Here is a 14,364-nt window from a genome sequence, read left to right as displayed (position 1 = left end):
GTGGAGGGTGCGGCTGCTCGTGTACAAAGCTGTTGCTCCTCAGCTCCCTGCCACCAGGGAAACGGTGAAGGACCCCTGCTCCCCGCTGGCTTCAGAAAGCACTCCCGGGATACTTGGAGACAGGCAGGCACGCAACCTGTTTTTCTATTTTCAGTGCTCATGGCACACAGCTAGAGTGGCGAGGGGCTGAAAGGTCCCACCTGGATCCAGTGCCAAGTGAGGTTAAGGAGGAATGCAGAGGGCTGAGCCTGCCATCCATACCCTGCCCCCATGACCTTCGAAGCCCTTGCTTGTGGCAGCACAGGGAGCAAAAGGACTGCCCGCTCCACGGGTGTACTAGCAGATGAGGCAGAACCATGAACATGACTGAAGTGTTCAGAATGGCAGGACTGGCTGCCCCTGGGTGGCGGTGCTGGTGGAGGGGCTGTGGCACACGGGTGGATGGTTTGTCTTTTGGGTTGTCCAAGTTACTATGGGAAGAGCGCGCGCACACACACACACAATGACACTCCCCCAGTGTGACAATGACCACAGCACTTTTACATCTGCCACTTCATTTTTATTTTTATTTGCAGGAGGAGTTGAAACAAATTTTAAGTGTTTTCATTTTTTTTCCCCTAAACATGAATCATTCAAGTAAACCAAGTTTTAACTATAGAAATGTAGCAAAGGAAGGAGAAGTAGCGTAACAACCCAATAGGCAAAGGTTGGGGGGGAAAGAAGGGTGCAAACTGCATAGAATATATGCAAGAATGCTTTATGATTCGCCTGCTCAGGACTGCCTCCCCGGAAGGCAAGCACAAGGACCCATTTGAAGAGGATGCCCCCCACCCCAACATCTGAGAGAATGTTTCAACTTAAAGCTCAAGGTTTGGAAAAAAAAAAAACACACCAAAAAAACCCAAAAACAAAACCAAAAACACCAAAGGGAAAAAAACCCAAACACACCCCCCAAAAAAACCCAAAACCCACTAACCACCCAGCTATAACCACCTTCCTTAATCGAGCATAGGAGTTTTTCATTTTATAAAAAGATTAATAAAAAATATTGAAAAAATTATTTTCTCATCTTATATTTGTAAAGATAATAGAATTCAGAAGTTTCTTAGAAAACAGACCAGGAACTGCCACCCAGTTTCTACTCCTGTTGAGCTGAAGATCAGCAGGGCTAGAAAGTTGGGATGCTGGAGCTGCTGGTGGAAAAGGGGAAGAAGCCCAGCCCAGAAGAAATCAGAAAATATCGGGGGGTGGGGAGCACGTGGGATGTGTTTAGGAGCGTCGCCATATGTGATAGATACATGGCCGGACAGCAAAGGGGATGATGCACAGAAAGGCCTTAAACTCCTCCTCAACATACAAAACCGATTTTTTAACAAAGATCCAAGCAGTTTGGTCCCAAACTGAGGCGAACACTTCAATGTTTATTCACATGCTGTTTTCTCTTTATAGAATCAAAGTTGTCCAAATTAACTCTGCTAATGTTACTACATATGCCTAAAAAAGGGGGAGGAGCTTTGAAAATCAGGGGAAAAAAAAAGAATGAAAATCATCATATTAGTCTTCTTAGCTCCAAATGAAATGAAATTAAGAACGAAACTGTTGGTTTCTAATAGGGAACAAACCAAAATCCAAGTATCATTCTCCCCTACCCCAGCCCAGCCCACAGTCCACACACCAACAATGAAGGAGAAAAACAACTAAAGCCCAATGTGTTGTCTTCTGCTCAGAGCTGGGCCTGACCCTAGCTCCACAGCCGGCTGCCTCGGTCGAGGGGACACGGTGGCAGGCCGCTTTCAGCTCTAGTGGGACTCTGCACGGCAGGCGGGGGTAGGGGTAAGGTGTTCACACAGTCTCCTTGGGGCTCCTCTGTTTAGCTCTTCACCAGCCATCTTCCCAGCGCCTCTCCCCTGGCAGGGGCTCCCGTGAGACTGGCCCTTACTCGGTCGTGGGCTGCAAATTGTCTTTCTCTTCACGGTTCTCTGTCCCACTCTCGTCATCTTCAATCTCCCCCTCCTCCCCACTGAACTTGTCGTGGGCCCATTTGGGGCTGGTGCTGGATTTCCGGAACATGAACCGACCCCGGCCCCGGGGAAAGGCTCCTCGGCCACGGCCTCGGCTCACCCACTTCTCATTGCCTTCACCTTCACGGTCATCATGCTGAGGGGGAAAGAAAACTGCCATCAATGCCAGCGCGTAGTAACAAGGACCTGATGGCCACACAAATGGGCCTTCCTTTCCCTATGTCTTGGCCGAGCATTTTGTTCCTTTCTGTCCTCCTTCCTCTCTAAGGCTACTCCAAAAATATAGATTCATTTTCAAACCAATACTCAACTGCCAAGGAATTCTAAGACAGTGACCTGGGCATCATAATAGCAAAAATGATGGAAATGAGAAAAACTTTTTATTGAACCAGTGCAAGGCTTTTAAACTTAATAAATGAAAATTCTAATTTAATCTCCCCTCCCCTACGTAAACGAGAAAACTAGCTTACGAACAGCAAGCAACTTCCTATTTATTTAAACCATCTCTCAAGAATAGATTTGAGGGGCTGGAGCAATAGCACAGCCTTGCATGCGGCCTACCTGGGTTCGATTCCCAGCATCCCTTATGGTCACCCAAGCACTGCCAGGAGTAACCCCTGAGCATCGCTGGGTGTGACCCAAAAAACAAAAAACAAAAAACAAAAAAAAAAAAAAAAAAAAAAAAAAGGGAAAAGTATAGATTTGAAAAAATCATACCAAAACATGAAATGACAGACATGTGTCCTGGTTGTCAGGCAGCTCACAGAGGAAGCAACATCTGAAACACAGATCTGGGGCTGGAGGTCTTCCAAACTCTCCCCACACCAAGTTAATAACAGGCAGTATGGGCAAGAGCAGAAAACCAACTCTCAGGGCTCAGTGACAGTACAGTGGGTGGCGTTGGCCTTGCACACAGATGACCCAGGTTCTATCCACAGCACCCCATATGATCCCACTAGGAGTAATCCTTGAGCACAGTCAGGCATGGCCACAGAACAAAATAAAATTCCACAGAAAAACAAAGGTGGTTGTGTAGTTATCCACACAAAAACATGTTTCCTAGCTGTGCAACTGACAATACAGACCAACAGTAGCCCTTCTGATGGGCGATGGCTATTCTGCATTTACCTTAGTCATGACACTATAACCATTTGAACCTGATGCTACTCTGACATAGCAAGACCAAGAAGGCTCACTCAGGCCAGTAACGCATCCAGAAAACCCAAAACAGAAGCACAGAAGGTGCCAGGTACCTAGAAACAGCTTAGAGCAGAGGTTCCCAAACCTCTCTCTACAGGGGAAAAAAAATTTTTTTACCCAGTTCCCCTCAACTGTATCTGAGGCCACTATTGCCACCCCCAGATCATGGGGCACCCACGGAAGGTGGGTGAGCACTCTGGGAAACAGTGGCCTAGATGAAAGAACTCAGTGTTCAAAGTTGTCTTTCCTGTCTTTCACAGAAGGGCAGAGCTGTGCTCTAAGGGGAAGGTGATGGCTCAATCCCTGGGTAAATGCTGGAGGGAGCAGTGGGCATGAAGTAAGCTCACAGAATGGAAAAAAAAAGTGCTCATTCTGGAATACAAAAACATCTTAGATGATAAACCCTTTCAAGGTGAGGGCTGCCGCCCAGAGTGCCATTCTTCCAGCACTATGCTGTCTAGGTATTGCATCATGGTTTCAGACAGATCAAAGTCTCGGTATCTGGTATTGTTTGGGCCAAAGGCCGTCTAGCAACTCCTAGTTATACCCAAACACATACCAAGTAATACTTCTTGCTTTTGGGTGTGTACTCAGGGTCCCACTCCTCTTCCCGGTTTCTCTTCTGAAAATCATTGTTGGTGGTGTTGTTATTGTTACCAGAGTAGTTGCCTCTGCCCCAGCCTCTTCCTCTGGCTCGAAATTGCTATGGCAATGGAGAGAGAGGGAAAAAGAACAAAGGATGGTCAGGAAAGCAGAAAAACAACTCTGCATCGCTCACCTTTCAGGCATGGAACAGTTACACTCTAGTCACAGGCTGATGAACTGTTTCAGCCACTTCCTTTCTGCTTATGTCATCTCAATTCTACAGCCTAGATACACAGCCTTATATATAGGTCAAGGTAAATGGGGGAACTTCTGAGACCAGAAACCGTAAGAAACTAGCTAAGTGACTCACAAAGAGAAATGAAAAGAAAAAGCCTGGGGAATGGGAGTCAAAGTTGGGTGGGGGGAGGTGCAAGGCTGGATTATTTGTAGAGTCAATAGGAGTGATAAAAACTTAACTCTTTTAAGTACATCATTAAATGCAACTGGGGGTTAGAAAGAAGGGGAGGGGCAGGGTCTTACAAAGGTCCCTCGTGCTCTGCCTCCTCGTTCACTTGGACCCACAAAGTCTTTGGTCCCCAGTCTTGATTTGTCAAAGCCCGTGGTGCTCTCCTCCCTCTCCTCAGTCTCTTCAGTGTACTCCTCCGCTTTGTAAGAGTGGGATGACTGGGAGGAAGATGATGAGGACCTGGACCGGTCCCGTGTTCTCCGGTGCTTCCTATGAAAAAAGCAGAACCAGGGCGACCAGTGAGGCCCTAAGAAGAACCCCTCGGGGATAAAAAGCACAGGGCGATCTGGAGTGCACCTCTGCTGAAGACATTACCAACAAGGCATCTGGGGACACCCAAACAGGACCATTGAGATGGCGTGATGGGCTGAGCGTGTGTTTTGTCTGCTGTAGGCCTAGGTTCAATCCTAGCGACTACATGGTCCCAAGCACAGCCAGGAGGGATTCCCCAAGCATAGACCTGGGTGAGCTCCTAAGTAAGGGTGGCTCAATTCCCTCAATGCAAACAAACAAAATATCCACATTACCCACCCAGGATACTGGCAGTTTCATTTCCCAACTGTCAGTTGTGTTCAATGCCACCTACACCTGAGACTGTAATGAGCATGGTGCACACACACCAGGAGGAAAACAAACACTATGGAAAGTCTCTGCATTCAGTAGGATGCACAAGTAACAGAATTACCTTCTGTTTGCAACTTGTATTATTTTCACTTTGCAGAGAATCAACACTGTGTGTCTGGTGGGTATGCTAAAACTATTAACACAGTTAAATGCTTTACAAAACCTATTGGGAAAGCAGTAAATGGCAAGCAGACTTAGTTGGTACTATTTCCATCTTACAGATAAAAGACTCACGCGACAACGTGGACTACCTAGATTCAAACTTGATTACGCCACTATTCCCACTACTTCACATACCACCTCCCACTGAGCTCAAATACCTGGTGTTCCTAAGCGCAGGATTGGGGGCGACTCTTCCTTGTTATTTCCCTCCATCCTTTCACCTGGAGGAAATTACAGACTAGGCCAAACTACCTTAATTAATATGATGAGTCACCGTCTGTTCTAGAGGTCATGTGGTAGAGGAGGTGTTACCAGCTGCCGCTAAGGTAACACACTCTCAGGATCCCAGGGGTGGAGGATTTGGAGCTTACAGGGGGGAAGTTAGCCAACCATCAGTCTGCATCAGCATCCTCCATCCCCTTTGGTCCTCTCCTTCCCTATGGATCAATATCTGCCATCCTCCGACTTCCCCCAAGCATTCATTAAGCCCAACAACTTAAATGTTTGAGCAGGGCTGGAGAGGGAAACAGGGCTTAAGGTGTGGCACTTGCCTTGTAGGCAGCCAATCCAGCTCAACCCCCAGCCCACCTACGACCTCCTGAGCACCAGCAAAAGTGACCCCCAAAACCAAAGAAGGACAACAAACTTGAACATTTGAATCTTCCCAGCATCTACTCTGAGTAAGGAGAAATACCAAGTCATTGTCGCAAGATTTTGTTTTGGTTCGGTGGTGCTCAAGGGTTACTCCTAATGGGGTTTGGAGAACCACATGAAATGCTGAGAATAGAACCCACGTGGGCAGCAGGCAAAAACAAGCACCATACTCGCTTTATGATTTCTAGCCTCTATGTCGTAAGATCCTTAAAGGAAAACATATAACTCAGTGCAATTTCAGGGTCCCCCATTGTCCATCCACTATTCCTCAGCCCCAGTAACCTCCTCACACATCCAAAGCACGTGTTCTGTTGAGCCACACCCACAGCCCTATTTTCAAAATGTTTTGAAAATAAGACTGGGCCCAGGAGAATGGATCACAGGGCTGGAACACATGCTCTGGATGCATGAGGCCTTGAGGCTGTTTTTGTCTTGGAGTCATAGCCACCAGCAGTGCTGGGGCTTGAACCCAAGTTGGCTGCATGCAAGTTAAATGCCCTATCCACTGTACTATCACTCTGGCCCCTAAGTACTGCACCAGGCCTGCGAAACACTGGACACTCACGTTTGCTCCAGGGCCTCCCCCATTGCTGAGAAGCCTGCCCAACACCCTCCAAAAGTCCCAGATTTCCACAAAGGTACTCCTAACCCACAATCATTTTTCAGCCATACGAAGTTGAGAGTAGCCCCAAGCACTAAAAACAGAAGGTCTTGTAAACTATGATATATGAATGGTGATAAATATAATTATACTATATATGTATTACATTTTCTTAGACTTGCTGTAGATATTTTAATTACATTGTGTGTACAACGTGTGTGCAGGTATTGATTAATTTCCTCTAGGGAAAGAAATCCCGATTAGCTATCTGAATTTAATTGAAATGCTGAGGGGTCCATTGCCTTCCTAATAAGAGTTCTAATGATCGTGTAACTAACATCACTCCTACTCCCTGGTGAGGGTAGGTCATCTAGGCCTTTACCCAGAGGTGGCTCTGAAGTGTTGGGGCTCCTAACACACAGTGACACTGTGGAAAGGAAGACCGAAGGGGAACCCAAGATCTGAGCTGGGTTTATTTAGGTTGTTTTTGTTTGAGCATTTTTACACGTCCACATCCAGCGATGCTCAGGGGTTATTCCTGGCTCTGTGCTCAGGGAATCATAACGGATGCCAGGGATTGAACCCAGGTGTCAGCTGCATGCAAGACAAACACCCTACCCCGCTGTACTAGTTGGCCCCCAGTAAGATCTGATTTTGATGTCACAGTCTTAAAAACTGTTCTGAGCTTATCTTTCAAATAGGCTAATCAGGTATCACATCAACTGTCTCAGAGAAATGTTACCAGAAAATTAAAGGGGTGGGGGGAGGGCCCTGGAGAGAGAGTGTATAGGAGTGAAGCATTTCACCCGGCACACAGAGACTGCATGCATATAGCTCCCTGAACTCCCACCAGGAGTAACCCCCGGTCAGTCAGGTGTGATCCCAAAAAAGAAAATCAAATTAACACGAAAATGCTTGCCAGCTGAGATTCAGAAAAAGCATCATGAAAGAAGCCTAAGAATGAAATGGTGCCACATTCAAATGAGACATAATTGAAAGTCACGGAAATTTAGAAAATGTAAACAGAAACAAGGAGAACCTTGGCAAGAGCGCTGCCCTTCATAACTTAACAATGCTACCTGTGTTTAAGAACATCTGGAACACCAAGTAGTATCTGTAGAACGAGTTTAAAAGGCATTTAAGATCAACAATCTTTTCCTATCTGGTTCCACCCCATTTCTCTGACTAAAAAGTGTTATTACTGACAAAACCTGAGCCATTTCTAAGACAAAATCTCCAATAAAGATGGTGTGTGTGTGTGTGTGTGTGGGGGGGGGGGGGTGAGAAATGTCCGAAATAAAAGAAATTCCTAAACAATTCTCCATTACTGTCCCTGTAGCAAATTACCAGCCCATTTCCCAGGAGGCTGTGGACAAGGTTCACATGTGCTTTGGCGTAAAACTTCTGTTTGAGGAATTCTGCCTGAAATCAGGTTGTATAGAAGAAACTGAAAGCTGCTTTCAACCCTACTCCCCCACCCCCAAAATTCTTTGGAAGGTTTGGTAAATAGAAAGCAGACAAGGGACTCCACTCAGGAGCCTGAATGTGGTCACATGCAGACGTCTACTTACTTCTGCTTCTTTGATCCTTTATGAGTTTTCTCCGTTTTCTCAGCTGATCTTTCCCTCGAGTGGCTTGAGTCTCGGGAATCCACTGATTCTCTTGATTTACCTCTTTTAAGATCTCTCTCCTTATGTTTTTTACGACGTTCAATATCAAGGCGGAGATCAACAGGGTCATCTTTATATTTTCCCTCAGCCTGCCAAGAGAAATCAAAATGAAGGTTTTTGGGATTCCAGGTTGTCGACTCAACCATCCCATAAACTGTGGTTTCTACTCCAATGGAGTGGTGCAGAGAAGAACTGAGAATTGAGGTACCTCACCCAAGCTTGGGAGGAGGGATGATATAGGCTGTCCCACTGAAGTCAGGATCCCTCACAGAATCCAATCAAAAGTTCTCTTAACATAATGAAGACGGTCCCTTCAGAAAAGGCTTTATTCTGATCTTGCTTTCTGCCTTCCTTTGTGACCCAGGAAGACTGGCTAGCTTACACAGGGAGGAACCAATCAGCCCTAGAGAATAGTGGGACAGGCTGGCCCAGGGTTTGGCCACCAGGGCTGAAAGTGCTTCTCCTACCTAAGCTTTCAGTCACACTGGGTTTTCCTTTCCAGGGATTATCTGTAAGTACTGACTCCTTCCAGACAAAACAGAAAACCTAACGCAACTTTTAAAAATGCTTAGTTATAAGAAGTTATAATTTCTCTAGCGAGGAATTACTTTTTAAAAGCAGCATAGACTATTTATAGAGTAATACAAAAATTTTACTTTCTGTTTTCTGGGTGCCACACCTGGTAGTGCTCAGGTTTTACTCCTGGCTCTGTGCTCAGGAATCACTCCTGGCAGAGCTCAGGGGACCACATGTAACGCTGGGGATCAAACCCGGGTTGGCTATGTGCAAGGCAAGCATCCTACCAACTGTACTATTATTCTGGCCCAGCAATACAATTTTTAAAAGGAAAAAAAAAAAAAGAAAACACAATCTATTTAACTTCCTAAGCATTATGAAGGTCTGTATGCTTCAGCTAAGGATAAGTAAGCCACTGCAATGGCCTCCCACCTGTCAGCCATAGCGAGCGAGGGCCCTTAGGGATCTCAGAGCAGAGGTGCAACAAAGCGGTACACCTTGGCAAATCATACACCAGGACTTGTCTCATGACAGGAGAACCTCCCTAATAGCATAAGGAATGAGCAGTTCACCGTGCAGTCACACTTCATGTAAATAAACTAAGTTTTTATTTCAATGATTTAATTATAATAGGAATTGTATTAAGTACATTTATTTTTATTATTCTCTTGAGAGGGAATGAAGGCTTTGTATCCCCAAAGGAAAAAAAAAGAAAAGAAAAACGCAGTCACTGCTCCCTTCGGCAGTGCTGCCAGCAGGGAAGACAACTTGCCTGATGTTTTATGGTAAGCACCAAGCTGGTGGGTACTTAGGAGAAGGGGTGTGGGGTAGGGAGCGGACTGTCTAGGAGTGTCTTTCATCAAATTCAACCAACTTGTTTGAAACGTGAAAATATTTTTAGAAAAGTTTTTGGCTGCACTGAAAAGTCACCTCTGATTTCAAATTTCAACTAGTTTTATGTGAGTGAAAGTCAATAAATACTGAGATTAAAAAAAAATCTAGTATTTCATTGTAAAAGACTGCACACAAGTTTTAACTTTGTAATAACAGTGTTTACGTGCACATCATTGCAAATGTAGCTTGGCGACCAAAGTAATAACTAATTTTAAAGTAACAGAAACCAACAGATGATATATATGGTACAATGTTAGGAAAAAAAAAAACCAAACCTGGACTAGCTGTTAAATAGTCTACTAAGTTAAAATATGAATAGCTCTCTCTCCTCTGACATGCATGTCTTTTTGAAATCATGGTTGGAAATAGTGCATGTATATAGTTGATTTGATAATACTTACAAGCAGAAAAATATCACAAAAAGTTTCTTCTCTCATCATGGGCACTTGTTCCAAAACTCCTCTCTTTTTTTTCTCAAGCTCACCTCAATAGACTTTGGGGTCATTTTACCATATTCTAACCACTTCACAAAGGTTGTTGATACATTTAATAAAAATTAACCCTTTGTAGTTCATTTTTAGAATTATGCCCATCCTTAAAAGAAAAACACAAACTTAAGTAGAGAGTAATTTAAACAAACACATTTCTGTCAAGTTCATGCCCAACGCACTCATTTTGTTGGAATTACTGATTAAAGCAACAGTTCACCTTGTAGCCAGGTTCCCGAGGGCTTTTCATTTCGTCATGAGTCAAACCATGTTTCCTGAATGTACTGGGGGAAATGTCTATCCTCCTAAAATTGAAAACACAGAAACAACTTAATATTCTACAGCGTGAATACAGCCCTGGTAAATTCTGGGTAATAAAATCATAGATGTTTCTTCCCAGAAGTTTCACAGTTAGCATATATATACATACATGTATCACTAATACTCTTTGCTCAGATACCTGTATTTTCCCATAAACGTACATTTGATGATGACACAAATTTCCAGATTTTTTCTTTTGGCTTTTGGGGTCACACCTGGTGATGCTCAGGGGTTACTGGCTCTTCGAACATGGGTTGGTCACGTGCAAGGCTAACATCCTACCCACTGTACTACTGCTCCGGCCCCAATTCCCCGTCTTATAAGATTGTTTCAACACCTACCCCTTCACCATTGTACATTTCCCACCACCAATGTCCCCAGTTTCCCCTCCTGCCTGCATCTGTGGCAGGCCTCCCTCACTTCCCTTCCTCCCCACGCCCGGAATTCCCAGATTTTTAGAAACTTTTTAACAGAAGAAACTCCCTCCCAGTATTGCTATGGCCAGAAGATAGACTCATGACAGTCATGTCTATAATCTCAAAATCCTATCAAGACCTTTTATGTCCTGCTAACCCAAATATCATCTTTATCTGGCCCATTATAATGGCCCATTTATTAAACAGGTGAGAAACAACTGTCTGGCGTATACACATATCCCACAAAAGGCCCAAATTCAAAGACTGTCGTACCAACACGGTTCCCATGCCTACCGCCAAAGGTTCAAGAGTAGTCTATCAAGGGATTTCAGATTAACTATTTCTAGACATAGTTCCTGTTCGCTGGTTGGATTCCCTACTAAATGTCACATTCTTTAAGTAAGTTGGGCTTGACAACCCTTTAATATTGAGCTGAAGGACAGGAGAATTCAACAGGCTCAACACAGGCCTTACAAGCAGGAGGTGCACACTACCTGGTCCCCAGGGCTGCTGTGTGTGCCCCAATACCAAAAAACCCTTTCCATAACCCTGGAAGTTCCTCTTTGCCCTAACCATTGCAAACTAAAACACAACACGATTAACATTTCCTCTACCTACAGCAAGCTCAGCAATTAAATTCTCATTTGCCAGCTTCAAGAATACAAATTCAGTAAGTTGACCCTTAAGTGATTTCCTTCAAGTGCCAAATGAGAAATTAATGCCACCAAAGCGAGTCCCTTTCACTCACAATTATAAATGCCCACTGATATTCTAAAACCTGAAGAGCATTAACTAACTGCTGATGTTAGTCATGTGGCAGTAACTTCATAACTTACTGAGAAGTTTTGTCTTTTTCTTTAATTTTGAGTCATACCCAGAGATGCCTAAGATCAAAACTTCAGCAGGTCATGTGCAAGGCAAGTACCTAACCCACTGTACAATCTCTTCAGCCCTCATGAACAGTTTTATGAAGTTCCCCACTAGTATAAATGGCACAGCCGAATTTCCCACATTTGTGCAAAGTAGGGATCAGCACATACTGCTAGCAATAAGTGAGCCTTGCTCTGGGAAAACCACCTTTGTGATCAAGATATCTGTTCTGCTGGCTAAGAACTGATAATGAGCAGTCTTTTAGGACAACCTCCAGTGGAAGGCCTTAGTCCTCACCTGTGTATCTCTGGGCTTTTCTTGTTTTTAGCTGCCTCCTGCTCAGTTCCCCTCTTTAGGTATTTAGTAAAGCGTTCATGTAACGTCATTCCTGAGGATCCAAAGTGATGTTCTACGGAGAGTCAAAGAAAGGCACATTAGGTTGATCAAAGGTAGACAGGATACCAATTATTAAGAATTGGTACCTTAACCAGCAGCCAGAGATGGAATAGAAGCAAACAAGTCTATGTAACATACTGGAAAAAAATAAAGGAAAAAGGTCTGGATCAAAGACCAAAGTTGGGCATTACGTTTCCACTAGAGCTACCTTCTCTTAGGAAATGGCTTCAAAGAAAGACACTGGGAGTTTGCTTCCCTTTGATTTAAACTCCTGCTGGAGTTTAAAACCTGAATTTCCTCAGATAATCTAATTACTAAATCATGGCTGTTCTCTAACATCTACCTTCATTTGCCTAGAAAGTGGTAAAATGTGCAGGGAAACTCCATTATCACAAGGTCTGTGAGAAACCTCTAAAGCAGAGGTCCCCAAATTTCTTTGGCCTACCACCCCCTTTTCCAGGGGGAAATTTAAAAAAAATTTTTTTAAACTTAGCAATCCCCTAGAAATCTATCTTCTTTCAGCGAATGGAATGCCCTACAACCGCACCGTCCCTACATCAGTCTAGTGGTACCTCCATAATCTCCTCAAGGGTGGTATGGCCCACTTTGGGAACGAGTGCTCTAAAAGCTTCCACCTGTTGGACAGGAAAGGACAGAGCTCAAGAGCTATTTTAAAGCCTTTTCCCAGTATTTCAAACCTGCATGCTAAAGATTACTATATCACATGATCAGAGGTTATTAGCATTTCAAAATGTTCAGCTCTGTAATTAAAAAAAAAAATTTCAATCTCCTCTGAAAGGAATTTCCATCAAGCTAGTCTCCAGCTTCAAAGGCCTTTCTGATGAGATAAGGAGCCAAAAAGGTTCCCTTATTCACCCACTCATTCTTCTGTAAGAGAGGAAGACGCACAATGAAAGGGAGACTGAAGAAGGCTGGGGCCTGAACTCACCTTTAACATGGTGAACGATGGTCACAATATGCTGGGCAAAAAGTTCTGAGGGGCTCCGCTGAGACTGAGCTGACTGTATGTGCTGGAAAATGGAGCGGAATTCCTGTTCCTTTTTGTTGCTATGAACTAGGTCCCGAGAAAGCTTCCGTTCTTGAGCCAATAAGCCACTGGGTCTGAAGGAGATACGCAAGGAAGTTCAAGATAAGCTGATATAGAAGGAACTAGAAAATCCAAATCCTAAAAACTGATACTTCAAAACAGTACATTTGGCCACAAAGTTTCCTTTTTATTCTTTACCAAAATTTAAGGAAACCTCAATGCACCTAACAACGGAAAGGGGCATTCAAATGATTTCTTCCCAGTTTAATAGGAAGCAAGCAAGGGTTTTTTTTTTTTTTTGGGGGGGGGGGGCGTGGGGAGACACTACTATTGCTTCTGACACAGGAAACAAATAGAAACACATTTTGTTTAAGGTGCCCAGAGATCAGACTTAGGATCTCACAGGCAAAGTAGGTACCCTTATCACTAAGCTACATCTTGGGACCTTCACAAAGTTGTTCTAAAAGAGCAACTAGTGACAGTTTAGGCGCTCGCTTTAGACACAGCCAACACTATTTAATCCATGGCAGCGTGTATAGTACCCTACGACCTCCAGAGTACGAGCATTGCCCAGTATGCACTAGTCCCAACAACAATAAAAGAACTAGAGCATGAGCGATAGAATAGTAGGGTAGGGTATTTGCCTTGGACGCAGCTGACCCAGGCTCAATCCCTGGCATCCCATATATGTCCCATGAAGTTCCTGTACCTGAGCACCACCACGAAACACTCCCCTCCCAAAAGAAAAAAATATGAAAGAGCAACTAGTCTGGCCAACTGGAAGCATTCAGTGAAGTGACTCAGTGAAGTAAAGCAGGAGTGGGATGCTAGTTTGAGCAGGTTTCCACTGGCTTTGCAGTGCAGAACAGTCAGCGAAGGTTTCACTGCTTTACTCTAAAACGCTGTTCCCAAAACCCAAATCTAAAATTGCTACATCTGGAGCCAAAGCAATAGTACACCATGTAGGGCACCTGCCCTGTACACAGCTGACCCAGGTTTGATCCCCAGTATCACATATGGCCCTGAGCCTGCCCAGAGTGATCTCTGAGCACCACTAGGTCTGGTCCCAAAACAAATACAAATTGCTGTACTATTTGATAAAGGCCTGTAATTAAGATTCTGGTGACTAGCTAAGAATGCAGGAATGGATCTTGGATGGTTCGAGGGCAAGAAACAGCATACCTTAAAGAAAAAATGGGGCCAGAGGAGGACGCCAAGGATAGTGGCTAAGAGAACTGCCGAGGGACACTCTGGCTTCTAGTCTATTCTCGGGAAAATAGGTTAGGAGACATCACTTAGGCCATTAAAGCACTGAGGATCGAAAAGCACATGAGGCAGGTATGAGGTCCTGGTCTTTATCCCCCAGCATCAC

The 14,364-nt window shown here is 44.3% G+C and overlaps 2 protein-coding genes across 2 annotated transcripts in view; one reads left to right on the top strand and one right to left on the bottom strand.

Annotated features, from left to right (window-relative positions):
* Nucleotides 1-14,364, top strand: part of OSCP1 (organic solute carrier partner 1) — a 188,884-nt gene that overhangs the window by 104,758 nt on the left and 69,762 nt on the right. The window lies entirely within an intron of this gene.
* Nucleotides 547-14,364, bottom strand: part of THRAP3 (thyroid hormone receptor associated protein 3) — a 46,439-nt gene continuing 32,621 nt past the window's right edge. Inside the window, exons 6-12 of the mRNA XM_056122755.1 lie at nt 12,894-13,066; nt 11,846-11,957; nt 10,162-10,246; nt 7,945-8,132; nt 4,347-4,542; nt 3,781-3,924; nt 547-2,157 (exon numbers count right to left, since the gene is read on the bottom strand). Coding sequence (XP_055978730.1) covers nt 1,936-2,157; nt 3,781-3,924; nt 4,347-4,542; nt 7,945-8,132; nt 10,162-10,246; nt 11,846-11,957; nt 12,894-13,066 — 1,120 coding nt within the window. The 3' untranslated portion in view covers nt 547-1,935. The remainder of the gene's footprint in view (nt 2,158-3,780; nt 3,925-4,346; nt 4,543-7,944; nt 8,133-10,161; nt 10,247-11,845; nt 11,958-12,893; nt 13,067-14,364) is intronic.

The sequence above is a fragment of the Sorex fumeus genome, unplaced genomic scaffold (assembly GCF_029834395.1).
Source record: "Sorex fumeus unplaced genomic scaffold, SorFum_2.1 ptg000047l, whole genome shotgun sequence".
Classification (NCBI taxonomy): Eukaryota; Metazoa; Chordata; class Mammalia; order Eulipotyphla; family Soricidae; genus Sorex; species Sorex fumeus.
Note: the sequence above shows the minus strand (reverse complement) of the source record. Positions and strands in the feature narration are given on the sequence as shown.